Raw genomic sequence first — 23,957 nt, forward strand, 5'->3', positions numbered from 1 at the left:
CCTATTTCCAGTCCCTGCACTGCTGGTATTTTTTGTTCTAATGAAGAAGTCTTAGAAATGTCAGTAATTTAATGTATTAATTACACAAAGAAAATGCCAAAATAAATGATGAAATAACAACCTCATAAAGTTTGGCTTCTAAATTCTAGATAAAATAGTTTCTATATCGGTATTTGAACTAAACGTGCTGAGTGAGAGCTGTTGTTGCAGTCCCCTCTGGGACATAACAATTACAGATAAGAGACGGACAACATGATCACTTTGCAGTGCTGACAGGGACTGTGCCTCAGTAGATCACAGCCACGGCTAAGGCAGAAGTTATCCTCATGGCTTCAGTCGGCTCTGTGTCATGTTATAATCTTGGTTACCGCATCCCCAAAGCTGGACTGTTTCCTGGGGAGGTTTCAGAGAGGGAAGGACTTGCACGGTACCAGCACGCTGCCTGCACAGCTAACGGTGTCCACGCTGTACCTAGGGCCACAAATGCAGTGGTGACACCTGGGGACACCTGGCTGCAGCCAGAAGTTGCCTTCCTCTGCAGGAATGCCAGGGAGGAGCCTGAACGCAAACGCACGGTCGAAGATCTGCTGGGGCTTACAGGTGTACCTCCCCAGTGACCACAGAGGCAATGCAGTACACCTCCTGGGTGTGAAAGGGTCAGCAGCGTGGGAAGAAATCAGTGAATAAAGTGGTTAAAACACCAAAAGAAAACTCTGTCACTGATTTGCAGGCCATTAAGAGCATGAATGGACAAGAAGGATCACTTACTCTGGGTACAGTAAAGGCCAGTCCATCCCGGGGTACATTTGCACTCCCCGTCGTAGGCACTGCAGTAAGCTCCGTTGTGGCAGTTGCACGTGTGGATGCAGTTGGGACCCCAGTGAGAAGGTGGGCAAGCTAAAATAACAAATCAATTAATCTCATATGACAAGGATCCTCACTGCTCATTAACATAGAGCATTCATTCAAATAGGAGCATTGCTTGGTTTTTAGGGTTTTTTTTTTTAATATCTATTAGGCTGCTCCATTCTGAGCAGACAGACAAACACAGATTTTGTTTTTTTTAAAAACTAACGAGTCATTTTACTGTAGATAAAAAGTGCTGAAAAAGATTAAATATGTGAAAGAAACCAGTGGTACATATTTGATACTAGGTAACTAGGACACTGTTATCTTATACCAGCTTTCTCATAGATCAGATGACAGAGCAACAGAAGTTTCTTTTCTTGACTGAGTTTTTCATGTGAAGACAGTTCAGCTGCACACCATCATGGAGTAATAAGCATTTTAAGCCACAAATGTGAAGAGGAACGGAGAAGGCTGAAACGTATCTTGTAGCCTGACACAATAGTAAGGTTACTCCCTGTATTTCCATTGTTAGATTCTGTATTGCTGCCTAAGTGTGGCACACAACTTAAGGTACAGTTTCTTGACCTAATAAGGCTTCTGATTTACTCAGTTGTTCCCATAGGTCCACTGATCAATGTATTTCTGATAAACAAGCAATTATAAATGAAGGAGGAGATTTTTTTCACTCATAATCATGTCTAAAAATGCTGAGTTGCAATTTTAGTGATTACTTTGAAAATGTCATGGTGAATGCATCTGATACCGAATGCTAACATTAGAATAGTGAAGTAATCCCAAAATGCTAATTATTATTCAGAGACAGCATCAGAAAATTTTCTCTATGTCAGAATACCACTAAGTGCAGACGGTGCTCTAAGAATTGCTCCTTTCTGTGAAAACTTAGGATTTACGTCTTAAGGTTTTTTGTTTTGTTAGTATAGAGTTGTGACATTCAAAAACAGTTTTTTGGCAGCATAAATTGAGTATTTTACAGTAGAAGAGAAGCAGGCTAGATGCTAAAGTGTGATCCTTACTTCTGTATTAGTTTAAAAAGACTGATCTCTACTCATGATTGTACACTGGATTTGGTTGTCCAGAGACTTGTCTTGGGAGCAAGAGAAACTTTTTGATCCTTTAAATGTTTGCATAAGCAAAGTGATTCATATATGTGTGGTCTGTACTCTTGCAAAGCGTTACCCTTGCCCCAAATTCACTCTGCGAAGAAACATATTGCATTTTATTGAAAAAACACATTTTATAATAAGTTTGTTGTTGTTGTTTCAATTTTAGTTGTGATTTACAATGATTTTTATTACTGTTATTTGTTGTATGATATTAGTGGTCAACCAAGAAAGAATGTAAATCACATACAGAAAAAAGGTTAGGTGTTTCAAGAAGGTCAGTAGTTCCAAAAGAAATTAATGGAATCATTATTTTTCATGGGAACGAAAGGCTGTTATATAAAGCAAATAAACTTCCTCTCCTATAGTCCATGAACACAGCCTCAGCAGAAGCCTCCATTCATACTGCTGGCACCATTTTCTTATATTGATTCAGTGATTAAGTCTCTCCTCTTCCCAAATACTCCTGTACTGCTACTCTTCCAACAACCTACTTATTTTATCATAAAAATATGGACCCACTACCTGTGTTGCTACTGGCTTCCACAGGAACAGACCCTAAATTTATTTTAATCTCACACAGAGTTGTGGATGCTAATCACTTCTCAGAATTTAGCCAGCAAAGAAGGTTTTTTTCCAAACTGACCAGATGTTACATTGCATTGGTACAGAGCCAGTTAACCTGGACCAGTCAAACTGTGAATGATAGAAACCAATGAGGCATGTTATTAGGAAATGCACCTCCCTGGAAACCCTAGCGCAATGTCTTTTGAATTTTGATGTATCAGGGTCTGATATAACTACATTTATTCATAAAAGCAGATTGACTGAAGTTTTTGCACACATTGCAGGACTATGTGCATTGTAGTACTTTATGGAATTGGTTATGCTTCCTTTGAGAATTTTGTTTCAGGTATTTGTTTCTTGTTATTGTTAATTCAGGTTGACCCAGGAATGTATCAGGACAATGCATTATTATTTAATAAAATAACTCTGTGAAGCAGAAGAAAATTAGGGCCAAGTCCTTTTCCTTTTCAAGTTAGGAACAGTCTTCACTTATTTTAGCATAGCAAGACCATATGTAAATCAAGTGGAGTGTAACAACACTAAAAATGTGCATCTCTGAAAATTATTTTTAAAAGGAAGGAGAAAAATCTGTTAAAAAGTGGTAAGTAATAATAAAAAGTCATAATGCAAGAAATTCTTAACAAGAAAACTTAAATGTTTGACAAGAAAAAGTGTGCTCCTGCAGTCAGAGCACTAGCTTGGGTCTTGGAAAATTGCGACTTTGTTGTGAGCCTTGCCAATAACTCTCTGTATGACTGCAGTCAAAACAACCCAGTATCTCAGTGCCTCAGTTTAAGAAGAAAGCATCTGTAAAATATTACCTCTGTCATTCGTAAGTGTCCTGTGGATAGAAGCTGTGCCATATTCATAACACTATTGCGACAAGGCTACAAAATTACACAGACAAGCAAACAACTAGTCATGAAGCCACTATGCAAAGAAAGACTGATGGCATAGCAGAATACTGTAGGCTGGAAGAGAGCAGTTAACAACTCCTCAGATAAGGTTTTACAAAGGAAAAAAAGATTAAGCAACATAAAATGCTCAATAATTAGGGATCAAAAGTTGGGCATAAGTGATGGCTGCTTACAGAGACCTGGTACTGAATGAAGCTTCGTGGACCTAGGATACACTTCCTGTGGAGCATAAGATGGATATAATCGTAGTCTCTGCTATGGCAAATCCAACAACACCCAGAAGAAAATCACATGAGCTAGAAATATTCACACATAGGCAAAATGTTGGAGACTTCTTATGCAGAATTTTGAACTCTTATCCTTCTTCCCACCAGCAGAGCCACAGGCACTACTGATCTGGGTCGCAGACTTCAGAAAGAAATAAAGAACTTCACTTCTGGCAAAACTGCCATAGCAACAGAAGAAGTTTACAAATAATAACAAAAAGCAGTTGCTCTTCTCTGTAACACTTCTTTGGGTAGTGGAAGAGTGCAACTAGATGCCCCTTGGCCTCTCCTTGCATGCCCTATGCTCCAGCCCCCTAACCTTCTTAGAAAATTCACAGTACAAATGAGTGTGTAATAATACAAATGAAATGCAAAAAAGTGAATCTCTCTTCATTATACACAATGAAGTCTTCACTTCTCACTTAGAAAGCATTTTTTATCAACAAGTAGAGAATTTAAAACAATTAGTCAGAGTTCAGCTATTGAAAAATAATGGAAAAAATGTTGATACTTACGCTGAGAGCAGTCACTACCAATCCAGCCAGGGTAGCACTGACAAGACCTGTCAATAGGATTACACGTGCCATTATTGGTGCAGGTGCAGATTCCAATGCAGTTCTTGCCAAATCTGCCACTGGGACACACTGAGAACAAGATATCAGTATTAGAATTCTTTAGGAATTAGCACATAGATTGTATCTTCTTTATTTTAAGAAAAAACAATGGATGTTTGGATCGAGAAAAGTATTTATTTATATTTATTATATTTTATATTTTTATATTATTTATTTAGTATAATACTGTAATACTGAAGCAAGGCATTATAGATTCTGGTAAGCCCATTTCAATTACTCATTTTACAGAGAATACATAGAAGAATAGAGTGTTGGTTTAAAGAGAGGCACTTTTCACACTTTCCATAAATTTTCAAAAAGCTTAAATCTGCTTAACATTCTACATTTATAAACTTCACATACTACAACAGAAACCATTTTTGGTCTAATAGGTATCCAGTAGATAAAATGAGAATTATTAGAATTCTTGGCGCCTACCAAGCATTGTAGTAATTACAGGAGTATTAATTAGCGCTTGTACCTTCATTACAAAGGGCTCCTGTAAATCCAGGTAAGCAGTCACATAATCCAGTAATGTGGTGGCAGGGACCACTGCTGTGTACGCACTGGGGGCATGTTTGGCTGCAACGGTGCCCATAAAACCCAGGGGAACAAACTGGAATCAGAAAGAACAAACTGTCATTGTCTCCTGCACTATCTGTACAGTCATGAACTACTCTTCAGTGGGTTCATTGCTAACTTCAATTAGCTCTACTTCCTAAATCCACAAGGATTGCAATGGTGGCGCTTATTATTCATATAGTTCCAATAAACGTAGAATGCTTTACATGCATATAAAGGAGATTTGTGTATTATGCGTCTTCTATAGCATGAACGTATTTTAAAAACATATTTGAGGAAAAATACATTCCAAAAAAACAGGGTGATAGTTTTATCTGTAGATGAGTAGGGTCACCTTAGACTTCAACTTCTTATGCATCTTCTAGCTCGGTATACAAATCTAGACCACTTTAGCCATTACTTCACTGAAAAAAACGTATTAATGTTTTCAAGCCATCCTTTCGGTTAAGTATTCACTGTACTCATTACATAAGACAGCTACACATCACCTCCCTAGCTTTTACAGAACTTGAGACCAGAAAAATATAGTCCTCCACTTAATTCCTGTGCCAAAGGCACTAGTCCCTTCTTATGCAGAACACCACTATCAGCCAAATAAACAGACAGAAAAAAAAAGGCTGTTGCATGAAATCTCTTTGTTTCTCTAATCCCTTTGGGCATTCTTTTTTTCCTGATAAATTACAGTATTATATAATGCTTCAAGTGAAATATCTCTTGCACAGCAGCAATTAGCACTCACGAAAACTAACCTCGTATTTTTTCAATATTTTAATTTCATTCACAATTCAGCCTTTCAATTATATGTTTGATATAAGTTATGTTGTCAGATCTCTCTAGAGATCTCAACTTTTCCAAGTGAAACAGTGCCGTAAGATCTTCCGGTTTACTGAAAAGGCATTTTCTGATTGGGATCCAAACTATTTGTATGACCTCCTGGCCTCAGGACCGTGCACGAGAGACTGGCTCCGAAAGCCATTGGAGGGGAAGCCGCTTGCCTTCGTTAGACGCATTAGTTCCAAGGCACAAGGAAGTATTACATTTAATCTACCTTCGGATTAGCTGATTAACTGTAAAGCCTTCAGAGATTAGATAGTGAGAATAATTACTGCACTTAGTTAGAAATGCTTAAGGGAAACTAATGCTACAGTAATGCATTTAGTAGTACCAGAGGCAACCACACTCTTCACTCTGAAATGCTGCCATGCCTGGACTCCTCTGGTTCTCCCACCTTTTGGTAATCATTTGCCAGGTCCTTCTTCCTTTTCTGCCTCTTTTGGAGGACCCAGTAGCCTCTCTGCTTGGCCTTACTCCACCTGCTTCTTGACTCTGTTTCTGGGAGACCTCCTCTGGAAACAGGGCTGGCCTCCCAGCGTGGAGGAGCCGTGTTGCTTTGCTCTGGCCACCTTGCCCTCCTATCTGCCACAATGCGAACTGAGGACAACTGGGCAACTGGCAAGCTGTGACAAATCCTCTTGGATAGGTGGATATTTTGCACATCATCTTATTTTTGTCTCCCTGTTTCTGGTATGATTTGCCTCAGTTCATCTCTCTTCTCCTGGTAACATTTAAATTTTACAGAGACGAATTTTTAAAATTCAAGTGTGCGTACATATGATGCCTTTTATCTGCAGTGAGGCCTGATCTTATCGGCCATTCTTTGCTGCCTCAAAAGAAATGTTAAATAAAAGCAATAATTAAGCTAATGATTCCTACCAAATTCAATGGGAAGCTAAAGTTTCTGACTTCTGAAACTTAGGCACACTTTAAGTAGCTACCAAAACGTGTATTAAAAAAATGTTGGTCAACCACATTTGGAAATGTTAGCCTTAGAAAGGACTCCCCTACTGTATTTGTTTCTTATAAAGTCATACGCACAACTATGTCACTGCACAAATAGTAAATAGAAGTAAAATCATGCAATAACTAGAAGAGGACTGTTAGTTGAAACACTGTTAACTCCAGGTAACACTTATTTCTGTACACTCGTACATTCTGACCATTAAAATGTCCAATCAAGGACTATTTCACAGTACAGTTAACACAGTACTACAGTATTATATCATACATATTCCAAATAGGGGAGAAAGAAACTGAGATTTTAAGGCATGTATTTTGTGCTTACTCCTCTGACAAGTGGTGCCTCTGTATCCCGGCGCGCACTCGCAGATGCCGTCATCGGGAGAGCACGAGGCTCCGTTTTTGCAGTAGCAAGACAAGGAGCAGTTTGGGCCCCACTGTCCCTCCGCACACACACTGTCACAGTGTATGCCTGCAACCAGAAATAAAGAGAATGGTCATCACTGGTATATCAAGAGCTCTTATTAAGTCATGGCATGCGCAGTTAGTTTAAAACTTTGGTTCTCAGAAGGACTGATACTTAAAACCCTGCTAACGAAAACTATTTATTAATACATCACTAACATCAGGAGAATAAAATAAGAACAAGGTAAACTTGCATCTCTGCTCCTGCCTTCCCTGGATCCCAGAACAGTGAACTTTTCAAATTCCAGTTTTGAGGAGAAGTACATAAGGACTGATCCTAAGCTCTGTAACAGGAAAGCTTTTCTGTAGCCAATTCACGTGGGAAAAAAGAGCTCCATGGGATTCTACCTCCAGGCTTCTTGCCTGCTGATATTTTAAGTTCTACAAAGATGAATGCAAACCCCTCAATATTATAAATATCTCAATCATTTTCCAAGAATTTTTTATATATCTATATCTATATATATCTCCCTGTATTCATCTCACTTTCACCATTGGTATATGCTATTTAACAGCTATAAACAGAAACGAAAAGCAGAAAATAATTCAAACACAGCAAAAGAACGGCTTTTGCTTGCTCCGTAGCGGCTATTTCAAAACAGCAAAAGCGTATTCTCAACTTTGTTGTGCGGGGAATACATGACAAAGGGTACTGCAGAAACTTTTCCTTCTGAATGTAAAAATTCTTAAGGTCTGAGATAATTTAATGTAATAATGGGCAGCAGGATGCAGAATGACTTCTAATTAGTAGTGAGCTGATTACTGCTAAGCCTCATACCAAATGGAAAAATGTAGCGGGCACAAAAGGCTCGCAGACCCACCATGTGAGCATTCCAAAACGCTGAGCCGCCACGGTGTTAAGGATGCCGGTCAGTCGCTGTTTTGTCTAACCGCTTTTGGCACAAAATTGATTATCAGATCACCATGACCTCAACCCCTATACATCAATCATAATGCATGCTGTGGATTGGAATTGCCCAATCGTGGGTTGTTTTTTTTTTTCTTTGCAAGGCAGCAGTGTTAAATATAACTTTCTTGTTTGTTTTTTCCATTAGCCGCTTTTTTTAAAGTACGGTGCATGCTAAATGCCAGCAAGCACCACTGTGGCACTCAGACCGTATTGTGTCTACAGTACTTTGCATTAACAATTAAGTATTATTGTAGTGCCTCTACTGAATGAAGCACTTCGCTAAGGGAAAAATGGACTGAATCCAACCACAAGTATGACCTGCTTTGTAAGTATTTCCAGCAAAATATGCCACAGGTTCACTGGCTGACAGAGTCTTAGAAAAGCAAAACAGTTTCACATGTGACAAGAAAAATAACCTCTCAGCTTTGAAGAGCAAAACCCAGCATTCGTAAAAACACTGAAAAATAAATTATCCTGTTTATTCATAGACCTGACTCGGAGGTAATTCCCCAACCCCCACTGCCTTGTAAAGCTGCCTATAGCCAAAGACCAAGTCTTTAATTAGAGAAAAGGTGAAACTCCAAACTCTTAGATTGTTTGTTTCTTTGTGAGACAATCAACAGCTTGCATCATTGAACCGAATATGTGATTCAACAGATCGCACCAAATAATGCCAACGATAGAGAAAACATTTGGGTTTTAGAATCCACATATTGAGCGGCAGCTGACAGTACAGAGGTCACCTACCAGCCCTCCAGGGACACTGATCATTTGGTTAATACTAACCTGAAATGAATTGATCGTCAAAAAAAGAGAGGCTCCTTATATCGTTATTAACCTTTTCATTTTTGCCCATAAGAGGGAATGTCATTCTCTCCTTACCCACATTTAAGGGACAACATAAACCTGCTTCTCAATAGCTTGTGTTGACTTTTCAATTTCAGGTACTTAAGTCCCTATTTGTGCAAAAATAAATAAAAAAGAGTGGTCTGAGAGATGCTGATGTTCCCCTGGTGAAGCACGTGAGCAGGATGAGATTCTTGCATTTTTTTAAACTTATTTCAGATGCTTAAAATTGCTCTGCTTGAGGTTCCCAAATTTGAAAACTTGTGTTTTTAAGCCCGTGAAAACACAACTTCATACATTCATGGGATTTCAGAATTGAGCCTGACACTCTGTTCGCGTGAGTATTATTTGTCATATCATACATAGCTTCGCTCAGTGAACCCTGCTAGAGAAAAGGCATTTTTCACTCAGTTTTAATGGGTTTCTGTGGTGTTCAATATACAATGGTCACTATTAACAAGTCAGCAGTTGCCAAGAGTTACCATAGTGCATTATCTGAGATTATGTAGAGCAGTGACATACAATAACACCAGGCTCAATTATATCGTCTTGATCTGTGCACAGAGGATGCTTTATGACAGTGCAGTGTCAAAGGGTGATACTGGGCGCACTGGCATAGAAAAGACAATGAGCCCCATGCTACTTAGGACCGTGATGCTTAAAAGAGCCAACTACACCATTAAAAATGAGAAAGAAGCAAGCTCCTCTGGTACCCATCAGGGAAAATCCTCCATAAAGGAAACTGAAAAAAAAAGATCATCTCTTCTTCACTTCCACACCTCATGAGGAGGTAGTCAGGTGAAGAATGATATTCCCCTGCTTAGCAAAAGGAAAATGCATCCTAAATACCACTGCATAATTATTATGGCAATCTAATGTACTCAAACAGTGCTGAATATTGCATCCTTTTCACTATAAAAGGGATTTTATTATATCTGCTGTTGATCACAAGCACTCTCAATTTCACCCGGTGCGCAAGAGTGTGTCGGGAACAACTGTGGCAGAGCAGCAATACAGACTGGTTCAGTGACACAGCGTATCTCTATATAAACAGTTTTAAATCTCGTTCACTCACTATTATTTAGATAAGCCCAAAAAGCACTTATAAATGGAAAACTGTTTCACATTTTATAGCTGTAAAAATTAAATACATATGCTTTCTTGAGAAAGAGTAGGTCAGAAATATTAAAAGGATTAAAAAGCAGAAAACGAATTTTCCAGAGCCAGATGCTTTATATTAAATTTCAGCAGGGAAAGCTATGCTTTTACAGAAAAGCCAGAAATTAGCAAGGGCGGGGGTGGGAGGGGGGATTTTAACCAAAACTTGGAAAGGAAGATTTGGCTCGGCCTTTACAACAACGTCACCAACGGCGCACTAGCGTATCATCGCCACGATTTTAAGTGAGTATTAATTTCTTCTGTGATAAAACTACTTTTGAAAAGTTTGCATGTTGATTTTGCTACTGATAAGGAGATGTGTGAGGAAGTGTTTTTGCCAGAGCCGGGGACAAAGAGCTCTTTGACGGCCTCCCCAAGTTGCTAGGCAATCGCTGAATGGGTATGATAAACTTCAGCTAAGCTGCTCTGGAGAAATGCTCATGCATTTAATGCCCAGTGCTTTATGCCAGGGGCCTCGCATCTAAATCAGCATTCCCCCGGCATCTGTAATTGCATGAATGAAGCAAAATAATTCTTGAGGGATACCAGTGTTTCTACCCATGCTAGCAGAGTGTTTACGTACTTCCTACGCTATATATTTAATATGTTGAGACTCAATGATCCATCCAAGTCAGTTCAACAGAGAGCAAATTTGTTTTAGCACTTAAAAGGGGAAAAATCTACAAATTACTTCTTATGATCTTGCAAGGCAAATTTATTATTGGACTAAGCACTATTTTCCAGCTTATTATGTTTCCATTAGTCTGACAGAAAGTTATCCAAACTTGAAAAAGTAAAGAATTAATTTATCTTGTAAAGAACATGTATTTGCTATACCATTTGTCTTCATGGCACATGGAGCTTTCCAGTATCGCCTCAGAATGACAGCCTATTTTTATATTGCTGTACTTCCCATATAACAGCATAAACACGAGGAGGATCAGGCCCTCAAAACTTGGGAAAATCTTGGTCTCATTAAAATCAAGGATAAAATTCCATTATGGTCCAAGATCTCACTCTTTATATTTAGTTATTTGAGAAAAGCTCTGTTAAACACTAGATTGTTTCTGTTCAAGGAAGCTGAGACTTCCGATGGGAGAAAGCTAGGCGAGAATTGCTTCTCTGCCAGATGGATGAGACAGCCCAAAGAAAATGGAGCACCAGCACAGGAAAGTGGTGCAAAACGTCAGAGGCGTTATTTAGAAATACCCTCATTGCCTTAAGGCAAGAAGAGGCTTTGCTCTCAAGTTGAAAAGAGCCGGAAGAATAGATAGAAATGTCTCAAATTAAGGAGCTAATGAAAGGATCCAAGATTTTTCTCCAGAAGTTTCAGACTGCTGCTTCTTCATGGCAGCAGAGGAAGAGTATGTACCTGGGAGTTTTGGTAGGAAGCCAGCTACAAAAAATTTCTATACAAAAACTGTGTTGTGTCAGAGATTGAAGGCAAACAGCAGCATCTATAATTTTTAGTGGAAGAATCACTTGTGAGATATCCCTGCTTTCTTCTCAAAGACTGTATTGTTGCTGCATGCTATCATCCAGCCCAGCTATGCTATTCTTTTCACCTATCACATTTTAGGTAGCCACAGGAAAATAATACTTCTCCTTTTCTTGCCTTCTTGGCAGGTAAAAAACAAATGTAGTTAATACCGATCTAAAGTTGTCCCATAAAAATAGTGATATTTCCTTCACACAAAGGCTCATCACAGTGCATAGGCAATAGAGATGCAGACACAATGAAATCCAGTGGTAGGACAGGCCAGCACCCTTACTGCATAATACAGAATCTGTCTCCCTCGTTTTGGGAAGTAAATACGAGTTTTATCATGACACAGCGTCCACACGTGATTTCGTTTTGTGACATTCTGAACATTCACGCTCCAGAAGCGCAGGCAGAAATCAGCAGCAGCAAAGGGGAATCTCTGTCCCCAGCGGCCAATCTAGGACAACAAGGGGACCGGCTCGGACGCGCGGGGGCATTAGCAGCACATGCACTGTTCCAGCAGCAGCTCATTTTTCAGCGTTGAGGAAGACCTATGACAGTAGTCTTTTATGTCTTTTTCTTGTATGTAGCAGGAAGAAAAAACCCACGCCCACATTAAAAGCTAGACTTCTAGTCCGTGCTCCCCAGGGGACTGAGTTATTTACATGGACGAGGCGAGGGCAAGTCTCTTGGGGACAATCCAGCAACAAATGTGCCTCTTGGAAATCATGTTGGGAGCACGTGGGAAGACAGAGCATTTCCTTGCAGAAACAGTGCATCCAGGGCTGGAGAGTCTGACTAGCGTCAGCAGGTGGCCAGCACAGCAAAAAGCCACCAACACCCAATCTGCCGCGGCACACGGACGAACCCTGTGCGGGCTGGCATAATGTAGGCTGAGAGTGCTGCATCTGTCTTTTCCATAAAACAAAGCTGTTGTTTTGGTACAGACAGCAGACTAGTGGTATTTCGTAATCCCCGGCATCACATAACCTTTCAACTGATTTTTAGAACTACAAATGTGGTATCAGCGTGACATGACATTTCTTCAGGACCTGAAAGGTCCAACAAAACCATGTCCAACAAAGCACAAGACTAATGTTTTATCACTAATAAGCAAAGTGTCTGGAGGAAAACCTTGGCCTTTTTTACAATGGCTTAATGGGAAATCTTGGTTTGCACGAATATGAATTCTCTGATCTTTTAGGCATCTTTTAGTTTCAGTGTAAACTACTAGGAGATTTAACTATCATTATCTATTGGGAGAACAAGTTTACTGTTTCTTCTGCTTCATGGCTCTCTGTTTTAATGCTTCTTACTCTTTTCTACTGTCTAGCTGTTGTGACCCCACCAAATGAAGAAAAGTTATTTATAAATTGCAGTTAAAATGTCAAGGGACGAAGAGTGTTTTAGGGCAGACATCATCTTCAGTGTGGGAGGATTTTTCTCATTTGTACCATCATGTCATGTGGCTCCTGGAATGTGTTGGAATAGTGAGATTGCCAGGAAAAACCACCACTGTTAACGCTTGCTTTTCTAAGCAAAATTAAAAGCTGCTCTATAGTGAGCACTGTTGGTGTAAATCAGAGAGAGATCTTTAATGGGAGTCCTACAAACAAAACAACTTTTTTTTTTTTTTTAGGATGAAAAATCTAAGTATCCCCTTAGGTAACAGTAGAAGACAGAAGAACAGTGTAATTTTTTTAAAGAAACAATTCTAATTATTTCTTGAGTTTTATGATCGCTCATGACATAGTCAATAATTGAATTTACAGTTTCATTCATAAACTGAGAGGATTTCCAGAAACAACAAATAACATGCTTATTCAAATATAAGGAAAAAATTCTTTAAAAAACCTAAACCATACAGCATCTTATTGGTGACCTAATAATGCTCAACTGCAGCTATATCTTGACACCAAAATAAAGGGTAGCATGTTAGCTAGGCTGCCTTAAGGTATCCAGCTATAACCCTTGTGCCTGCTTCAGAAGCACCGAGTCCCTCACTACCAGAGTGAGCGTGGACTGTACCAGGTCAGGGTCTCATGCAGTGTGTTCCCAGTTCCCCAAAATTATGGCGCAACCATGTCATCCAGCATGGGAAAGATCTCCACCCTCAATTTATTTCTGTGAAGTTACATAAACCATTGCCGCTCATGAAATTCCCTGGGGAAAGTACAGACAACGAGGTCTGGGCAAAATATCACATTCAGAATATCTTTCTGGAAAATATATATGTAATTTTGGTAGCACCAAAACATTTGGGGAAATTCATAATCGATTCATCAACGTCATCAACATCTGACCCAAAGTCAGATGTTTTTCTTAGTTTTATTCTGGAAAGTACTATTAACCACCAAAAATGAGCAAGTCAGATGGTTATTTTAACAAAGCTAATAAAAGAAATGTAAGCTAAGTTAACATCATTTACTGCATTGTAGCACCTTCCTTTATTTTCACAAACTCTCCACCTGCTTCTCCACCTATTGTGCATACAAGTATGTATACAATCAGCCTTCTTAATCCTACAGTCTAATGCTATCTCTGCAATGTAATGTTACAGTACAGCTATTTGAGAACCTGTTTCTAAAGTATTTTTTCCCTTATCCTTCTAAATATAAGTAGCTACATAAATAAGGACAGATTCCTCGTGGGTATTGCTCTGACATGTGAAGTGTGGGAGGAGGATTTTTCCAGACACTGAGTATAAAGTTAACTATCCTGTTTATGTCATATTGTGTGTCTAGACATCATCAACGTGTTGAAACTAGTCTCTGATACACACGGTGTTGTGATGACACTGTCCAGGGATGGATACTCAATTTTATCTATAATCATGCATGAAGTCTCTTTCTACTGAAATCTTTTTCCTTTTTAAACACAAAGAAAAAACAAGCTTTCATTAGAAGCAAAAACACTTCTTCCTTTTCATTACCTGAATTAAAGTACAGTCAAGATTAACACTGTATGTAAAGTCCTAAGTCACATCTTAGGTTAGATATACTACATTGGCTAAGTCATGGGTTTTTTTATTCTGTTATAAGAAGTTGTCAGATTTTTACTATAGTCTCTAAAAAACTTCCTATTTTAATTTGACTTTATTTATTTACACACTTTTGGTCTCTGTGATGATTTGTCTCACTATTAGAAGACTAACAAGACATATTTTGAACAGTACTCGTAGAACCTGTGGAGACCTCTGACTCAATGCACCAAAGGTGCTCAAGATCAGCAACTCTTCACATACTTTTATGTGGGTATTTTTCTTCAATAGATTTACTAGTTTAGGAAAACGTATTTTGAGCAGATTCAAATGGAAGTTGGAGAAAGTATGTTCATACACACACACATAGACAGAATCACAGAATGGTTGAGGTTGGAAGGGACCTCTGGAGATCATCTAGTCCAACCTCCCTGCTCAGGCAGGGTCATCTAGAGGACATTGCTCAGGATTGTGTCCAGATGGCTTTTGAATATCTCCAAGGAAGGAGACTCCATAACCTCTCTGGGCAACCTGTTCCAGCACTCTGTTACCCTCACAGTGAAGAAGTCTTTCCTCATGTTCAGAGGGAACTTCCTGTGTTTCTGTTTGTGCCAGCTGCTACCAGTCCTACCACTGGGCACCACTGAAAAGAGACTGGCCCCATCCTCTTTACACCCTCCCTTCAGATACTGATACACAGTGATAAGATTCTCCCTAAATCTTCTCTTCCCAAGGCTGGAGAGTCCCAGCTCTCTCAGCCGTTCCTCATATGAGAGATGTTCCAGTCCCTTAATCATCTTAGTAGCCCTTCTGAGACTACCTGAAAATGAGGAAAACAGTTATAAAAGGCTGTAAGCTTCATAACAAGATAACCTAAAAAGACAAAGTAGTGTCTCCAGAAACAATACTGGGTTGGATAATGCAAATAATATTTTTTCAGAATTCACTCAAATTGCTTTTATTCATATTTGCACTCTTGTGGTCGTCATTTCCCAGGGACATTTGAATGCCTGAGTTTCAGTCACACTGCACCTTGTGGGAAGAGAATAAAATCAACAAATTTCTAGCTCAGTTAGGTGACTGCTTTCACTAGAGGCCCCTCTTTCACACTGAATAGGGTCACAACAGGGAGACAGCCTGCTTCAAAGAACCTAACAAAAGCTGAATATACAACAAATTACACAGGCAAGAAATGGTTGTTGTCTTCCAAGGCAAAGCAGGAAGCCTTCCTGCTTATGTTCATATCCTCCTCAGATTTTTCCCACACTTACAATCATAAAAGTCACATTCATCCAAACAGGGAGTAGAAATAACATCATGTGAGCTGTGACCAGCTACAATCAATCAACCTGAAATTCAGACACTTGGAGCAAAATGCCTCTGATCCAGTTACAAAAATTTAAAATATATATCTAAAAAAATAAAATTTAATCAAGCCTTGGGAAAAAAGTCAATAGAGATTATATCTGAGGACATCACAATCTCTTGGCAAACCTTTTGTGAGCACAACAGTTTGCTAAACTTGTCAAACAAATGATTTGCTGCAGCTTATCTGCTCACCTCCATCTAATATGCCTGGAAGCACCAGAGAAAAAAAGAAAACACTTATATCATAGATGGTAAGTCAGTTATGAAAATGTTAGCTTATAAATGAGCTGGATTATAACTGAAGTCACAAAACAAACTCCTTTTCTATCACAGCAGACACATATTTGGTTCATCTAAAGTGTGTTTCTTCATGCTGACTTTTCATTATCAAACAGAATCATTCCATAAACATGGGGGACATGAAACCATACCCTAACCATAGTATGGTAGTGAGATACAAAGTCCAGAACACACGAAAAGACAAACTTACAGCATGAAGTAATGACAATTATCGAAGATGGAAGAGTTTTTCCAGTAGTTAGAGCTTAGAGATCCGTGTGGGAAGAAAAACTACTTTCTACAGATAAAGGGAGCATTTTTGTAATAGCCTACCCTTCTGCATAGCTTAATTGTTTTTTTTTAAAAAAAACCCTTGCTTTCCACAAACAAGACCATATAAAACCAGCACCAAATACAATTCTGATGAATAGTTACATATATATTTCTTAAAACCACAATGAAAATGTTGGAGAAGTGATGTGAAATGTGAAAAGAAATGTGAAAAAAAGCACAACACTTTTCCTACAGAATAAAATATGTGCAGAGAAAACCATTTTTTGCAAAAGTATCTGAAAAACTAAAATAGCAACTCAGCTTCCACAGGAGTTACCATCTTTTTCGCTGCCTGACCAAAGCTTCCCAAGTTCCTGGATGTGATGCTTTCCCTACCAAGACAGCCAGCAGGACCTTGAATATCCGCAGTTATTCACCACTTTCAGAAAGAACCATCTTGTGGAGGTGCCTGAGTTTTAAGGCTTCCCTTTCTACTCCCAGTTTCTGTGGATCCCACACCCATTAAGAGTTTCAGTGCCCGTGATTCACAGGGACGCAAGAGCCACAGAACTGCTGTTTTTCACCTTCCAATCCCACATACCGCTCTTAGACCCCCACAAATGAAAGTTAAGATCAGGTCCCATCACACTGGAAAACTCTCATCATCCTTCACAACGGTCTCTTTTGTACCTGACCATCCTGGCAGGCAGCGGCAGTAACCCGTGGTAGGATGACACCCATCTGCGTGGCTGCAGTCACAGCGCTCGGCACAATCCATGCCATACGTGCCGTCCTGTGGGAATAAAAAAGCCCAAATGAGAAATTGAGAGTTAAAGGAGAATAAGTTCTGGTCAGTCCTGCCTCACGAAACAACTGCAGATCTCTCCTGAATTCATAACCAGCTTGCTTACAATAAAACACTTCTGGCACATGGTAAATTATAACATTCTATCTTTTCTTTTGTTTGTTCAGCTACATCTCAATATTTGAATGTGTCTTTTGTGCTTCTCAGTAGAAGTTGGCACATACATTTTAGGGATAATTCCATATGAAATCAATCTGAAAAACTGTACAGAGCAAAACTTCTAAAATAGTTTTCTCAAAAGAAGACAAACAGTAAAGTGAAATTATAGAAGGCAAGTCAGAACCAAAAGAAAATCCAGAGAAAACCAGGCAATATAACACATGATAATGTTTTGGGGGCTACCTACACCAAAGAAAACAAAGAAAAAAGCACATAAGGTTTAAAACCCAACAAAGCACAATTGTTTAAATTCAAGGCTAAAAAATGGTCACAGTTACATTAGAAATTGGAATAAAACCTGCATTGAAATTCATCTGCTGTTCTCTGAGGTTCATGTCTACATTTCTACAGAGTTCCACAGGATTTAGCCATTCAAATCCCACTTTTTCAAGTCTAAAGTAGAACAAAATCATATACTGCTCAAGAATAAGGAGTGTTTTGCTTATCTCAATAACCTATTTTAATACAAAGAAAAAGAAGAGAGTAAGTAAAGCAGTCCTTTGCATTTGATCAGATTTGGAAAGAAAGAAAATACTCAAATATATTGTTGAAAAGAGATAATTTTAGTCTGCTATATATTTTGTCGTAATTTCACTCAACTCTTGAGTAGTGATAGGGCAGTAATATTAATTTTCTAAATGTATTGAAACAAATTGAAATACATTGATTTAAATAAACTGTCTGCAACTGTGGCTCAATGGAGAAAAAAATGCAGGAGGCATAGGACACATTTCAATTAGTTTTCTGTTTGCTGTTCTGGAATTTTGAGACAGAATACGCATTCAAAATACGTAAATGCTTATGGTTATTGTTTGACAGAGAGAGAGAGAGCAGGCGAGCGAGCGGGCACACACACGTGCAAGAAAGAGCACGAGCACACTGAAGTATTTGATATAGAAATGTTTTATAAGCATTGTTTTCCTGGCATTGAAACAGTGAAGCAAATGCCATGAAACAATACCTTGCTCTTTTAATATGCCAGTTTTGGAAGAGCTAATGGATTTGAAGATCTCATCATCCTTCAGAATCAGACACTAAGTGATAAACAAAGCTGCCTAAAAAACATGATTTCTGTTGGAGATGCATTCATGCTTATGTTGGAAGCACTGTATAAATGTGCACTGATAGTATTCTTACCAGCTTTCCAGAATATTTTAGAATTTGTTTGCCACTTTATTTACTATATCAGGTCTAAAAACTGAAAGCAAAAAAAACCAGACAAGTTTGCCTCTGAATATTCTGAGAGTAGTGCAATGGATCAGACTTCCATTCAAAACAAAGGTGTGGCCTTTGGTTATATGCTGTAATTCGGCTGCTCCTACCATGTCATTGCTCAACAGAGTTTTTCCAAAAGCTGGGATATGACTTGGGCAGGGAACCTACAAGGTTCATATTCGGTTCAGGTGATCCCTTTGCAATTAATTACATTAACTCAACAACCCGCTATATGGATAGTTTTGCAGATGTGAAAGGAAAAGAAAAGAGAGGAAAAGGAGCAGGGAGAAGGGACAAATTTGTTAAAAGGTGAAGTTTGTTAAAATATTTCCAAAAAATTCAAGTCCGTCATGGGAAAAGATGGACTCTGGAAGACCACACAGAATATTTCAGTTTTGTTTAGGAAATGTATTCAAAACAAAACAATCATGGAATAATGCAAATTGTTTTTGAATCATCCCATTTTTTCATTTTGAAATTACGTGTTTTTAATGGCTTCCCCAAGCTACAGATTACAACATGGAGCTGAACTGATTAGAAGCATGCCTTTGCCTGCACGGTGATTTCTACTTTTTGTGTTTCTCAAAGTCTGGGAAATAACAGAAACCAAAACCCTGACACAAAGGCAAAGATCTGCCACAGGATCAGGTGATGAGGGGGCCTTGCTATCTGATTGAGAAGGAAAGTTCTTCATTTATGCTTTGGCACAGGTATAAGCTACTTTCATTAGATTGTGTTGCTAAATGTGGAATATTTTTTGCTACATTTTTCTCCCATGTTTTCCACTTAAAGTAGCTTCATGGAAGCACTTTGGATAGCATGTCATTTCTGATTAACAGCTCAAAGACAGGGAAAAATTTGGCACTAAGTTTTTGAACAAATTCTAAAGCAGTTGGTGAAATGTCCAAGGTCAACCTTTCGAGGGTGAAAGCAAAAAAAATACTTATCTGTGCAACTTCATTTTGTGGAGGCATTTCTTGGATGGTCGTCGTCTCCACATGCTCCAGAGTACTGCACAGCAGAGCTCTTCCCGAGGATTTCCTGGGGCATGTCCCTAATCCTGAACCCCACCAGCAGGTGCTGCCAATCAGGCGAAGAGCTCCTTAGGGGACTTATCCCTGTGAGCTCAGAAGAATCACAGGAGTGTCCCCTTGCCCCACACCCTATAGTGCTCAGTGAAACGTATGAAATTACCTGGCAAGGGAGTTCACATTTTTCTCCTCTCCAGCCGGGGGCACAGGTACAGGTTCCATCCAGAGCGTTGCAAGCCCCTCCGTTGAGGCACTGGCAAGTCAAGTTACAGCCAAGTCCCCAGGTACCGCTGGGGCAATTTATTGAACAATCTACACCGTGCCAACCTGCCAAAAAGAGCAATTAAAGTGACAAATTAATCAACTTCTCCCCCATTCTTTACTACAGACATGTTTTCCTCTACCTCCCATTTAAAATCTCTTAAGCGATTCACAATAATACCACACAAACATTAACTATGGGACAATATTATCCTTTCCAGCTGAAGACTTGTCTGAATTCATACAAAGGTGCCCTTGAGCATCTTGTAACAGCTGTGCACAGCACACACATTGCAAATGGCTGCCAACATTTGAAAGCAATTGATGGGAAACCTGAAAAGAAAACACAGACACCTTGAAACTTTGCCGAGAAGCGCTAAACTATCTTGAAAGTTTTAAGGGATAGCCTGAAAAAATTAGCGATATTTTCCCTAAACTTATGCTGTTGCTTTCATAATTCTTCCAGCAGCATTCAATGCAGACAGTTCTGTAGTACGGTAGTAACTGAAATCTTAGCCTAAAACAATACAAAAAAAGACCATAGAGAAAGCATAACAGTGAAATAGTGCATAAGCTGGATTTCTCTGAGGATACACAGAAGATCTTTTAGATGATTTCTGTACTCCTTTGCAAATACAAAAAAGAATGTAATGCAAAATGTTTCCAAAGTACTGCATTCACCACTATGACTGATAGAAATGATTCGCAGATTAGCACTGGATAGACAGAAATGTAAATAGGTTTTCAAACATTTGATCATCTATTGGGCATGAGAGAAACCAAGTGAGCGAGTCATATGTTATCATCAACAATGACAAAAGCCAAGTTTCTAATTTTGTACTTTGTTTACAGTAAGTGACAGGAAAAATAATTCAGCACTAAGCCTAATCAATAGGCTATCCAAAACACATGCACTGAAATGAATCTGCCTCATGCCCTGGATTGATTACTTCAGAATTTAGGGGTCATTTCAGGAAAAAACATTACACTGTTGTAGGTAGAAAAACAAGACACTTTCCAGGATTTATAAGTTTCCTTCTACCTCTCCTTAAATAGCTTCCCATAATATAAGCATCATTAAAACAGGCAATTCCATGAAGGATAACTGAGCTTTGGAATGTGTCTATGACAGACGGCGTATATTCTCCAACCATGCACTGACCCACCCACACAAACCTGTTTTGTTCAGAGCTACAGCGCTGCCTTGCTCCTAAACCACCAAGAAGACTGAACAGTAATATGACTATTAATTCAAAATGCAGAAGCAGGGTTTTCTGAAGGAGGGAGTGAAGCAGGGAAGACATGTAGTTATATGCAACAGATGAAAAACAGAAGGTATCCTCATTTCATTTAAATTAATGGGATTTTTATCACTGGCTCAGTGGTACAACTCAGTCTTCAAAATGCTAGACACCTGAGATATTTTCTGTGTGTGGGTAATATTCAGGGAGAGACCTTATGCCATTGCTTTCGATTTAGTGGCTGGATCCAACAGCAATTTTATATGGCAAGTGTTTGATTTTAGCTTAATAAATCCATTTCACTATTTGCTGTCCTTTTTCATCCTAGTATGATTAAAATCTGCGTGATGCACAAGCAGATAGCATTATGCATGGCTTAAGAAATACAGTTTTTTTCCTCACAGTCTAGCTACCGAGCAAAGACACTCAGCAGAGTTACATCTGCTCCGTTGCAACTGATGGGAGGAGAAGCTGGAAACACTGCACATTTGCTACATGACTGATTTAATAGTACCAATCCCTGGCTTATTCTGTGGCCATTCATGTAGGTAGCTTGATCACTTCTCCCCCACGCTCAACCTTCCTGTATTTTCACAAAATATATTTGGCCGGTGGGGAGGGGGTGTCTATAACATAGGCTGGGCACAGGATTCACTCAAGAGTGTTCAACAGCCTGCCCGCTCTCTTCTCAGCAATCCAGCGTCACAGCTGAGAGATGCTTTTGACTTTAAAACCTTCCCCATCGACAGAAATGAACAAGAGAACAACAGACCCTCAGTATATCTCTCAAGAGCATACCTTTCAGTGGAGCTCAGTATTATAGCTCAGGTTGAACAGGACTACACATGGACCTGTAGACCTTTACATGAGAAGGCATCTCTGCAGAACCTGTGCTGGAGGATGACTAAGCTGGCCTGGTTCCTGCCAAAGGCACATTAACCAGCACATGCTATTGAAGGGTGGAGAGGTGGGAAGGGACATACAGGTTCAGGTGGAAGACACACCGACCATCAAAGTTATTGCTGGCGGGGGAGAGGCAGGCAGAGGAGTTGAGAGAGAGTCCACTCGGGAAATGCAGCAAGTTTCTCGAGGAAACATGGGACAGCACTGTGGATGGTGGTGGCACAAAGCAGCCTCGAGGCTGGGAAGGAGGTCACACAAGTTGGTCAGGGAATCGTTGAGGACAGGTGTATTCAAATCGAAAACCATGGGGGGAGGTATCAATGCAAGCATTAAACTGGTGGGGAGAAGACTGTTCCCCTGCGATGCCGAGGGGGGTGAGGGTGGCAGAGGGAGTGGTGCTCTGCAGGCTGAGCGGCAACGAGGCAAAGTGTTTTCACTAGGAAGGTTGCCATGAAATCAATTGCATACCAGTAGCCATTTTAGCAGGTCCTGGCACTTCCACGACAGCCAAGTGGCATCCTGTCTGAAGGTAAATACTAGTAATTCACCCAGCCACGGCATCCATCTTATTGAGAACTGCACAGAGCAAACACAAGGTATGCGCGCTCTTCCCTGAGCAGATGTTTTCCCATTTGTCACCTCCCAGGACAGCAGAAGTATAAAATAGCTTTCAAGGTTGGCTTTCAAGGTTGTTTGGTTTTTATTAAGTTTCTTTCCTTTTCTCTACTTCAAAAACTCACTTTGATTTTATGATTATAGAAATGGGGAATTAGTCTGAAGATATTCTTACCTGCTTTGCAGGTACAAGAACCATCCACTGGTGAACAGATGGCTTCATTTTTGCAGTTGCACACAGAAGAACAGTTTACTCCATATGTTCCCAGAAGACAAGGAGTACCACAATCAGCACCCTGAATTATACAGAAATAGATTCTAGATTCTAAAAGCTATTTGAAGAGGTTCAGACAATACAACAAATGACCTACACTGAGGATTGACCCACTGTGAAGTTTGACTCAGGTGCTACAAATACCAGAAAGCCTACAGCCCATGACTGTCCTAAGCTGCCATCAAATTATGCTGAATTTTACGGGAAAGCTTTTTGCAGAGCTCTTCATTGTCTTTAAGACTAGAGTAAGCATTAGTTTTAGATTAGTTGCTAGGAAAGCGCATGTCACATATCTAACAGCACTTGGTTAGCCCAATGGTTAGTATTTAAACTAACAAAGCAGCAAATTAAGAAAGCAAAATCTAATATAAAATAGCAATTTAATGGAAAATAACATAGTCACATAAAATTTTAAAAAATATAACACAGTTGAAGTTTGCACAGCATTATTGCTTAAAGAACAGCAGTACTATAAAATGTTTTCTGTGTTATGTTATCCAATGTATAGGTAACAGCAAAGGTGCATAAAAGCTAATAAACAACGTGAACTAAATTGTAAAAACAATTGTCTTTGTCTAGGGCATCTCTGGATGGAGCATGAGGAACTGCTGCAATAAGATAGTAACCGAAACCCATAGAGAAGTATCCTAGTTCCTCGCCTTCTTTACATCTTTATAGCACACCCTCGGTCTTATCACTCCTTTATAAAGTATTAAAAAAAATAAAATAAAAGAGTTTAGCAGCTTCATTTCAATACTGAGAACTAATCAAAAATGTTGCTTTTTCTGGGCCTTATGCTACAGTATGCCAAGCGGTACCTGCATATCCTTAGCTCTCCTTCACTTCAGTAGAGAAAGGACACACAGTATCTTGAAGAACTGTAGACTTAATCAGAGGCAGTGGAGTCAAAAAAAGGAC

The 23,957-nt window shown here is 39.3% G+C and overlaps 1 protein-coding gene across 3 annotated transcripts in view; it reads right to left on the bottom strand.

Moving 5' to 3' along the window:
- The window catches only part of LOC112992391 (multiple epidermal growth factor-like domains protein 10), a 104,308-nt gene that overhangs the window by 13,601 nt on the left and 66,750 nt on the right, over positions 1–23,957 (bottom strand). For all 3 annotated transcript variants that reach the window (XM_026115413.2, XM_064501398.1, XM_064501397.1), the window contains exons 11-17: positions 22,941–23,061; positions 19,909–20,072; positions 17,166–17,268; positions 7,039–7,185; positions 4,816–4,950; positions 4,236–4,364; positions 769–897 (exon numbers count right to left, since the gene is read on the bottom strand). In XM_026115413.2, coding sequence (XP_025971198.2) covers positions 769–897; positions 4,236–4,364; positions 4,816–4,950; positions 7,039–7,185; positions 17,166–17,268; positions 19,909–20,072; positions 22,941–23,061 — 928 coding nt within the window. The remainder of the gene's footprint in view (positions 1–768; positions 898–4,235; positions 4,365–4,815; positions 4,951–7,038; positions 7,186–17,165; positions 17,269–19,908; positions 20,073–22,940; positions 23,062–23,957) is intronic.

Source organism: Dromaius novaehollandiae, chromosome Z (genome assembly GCF_036370855.1).
Source record: "Dromaius novaehollandiae isolate bDroNov1 chromosome Z, bDroNov1.hap1, whole genome shotgun sequence".
In the NCBI taxonomy this organism is placed as follows: domain Eukaryota; kingdom Metazoa; phylum Chordata; class Aves; order Casuariiformes; family Dromaiidae; genus Dromaius; species Dromaius novaehollandiae.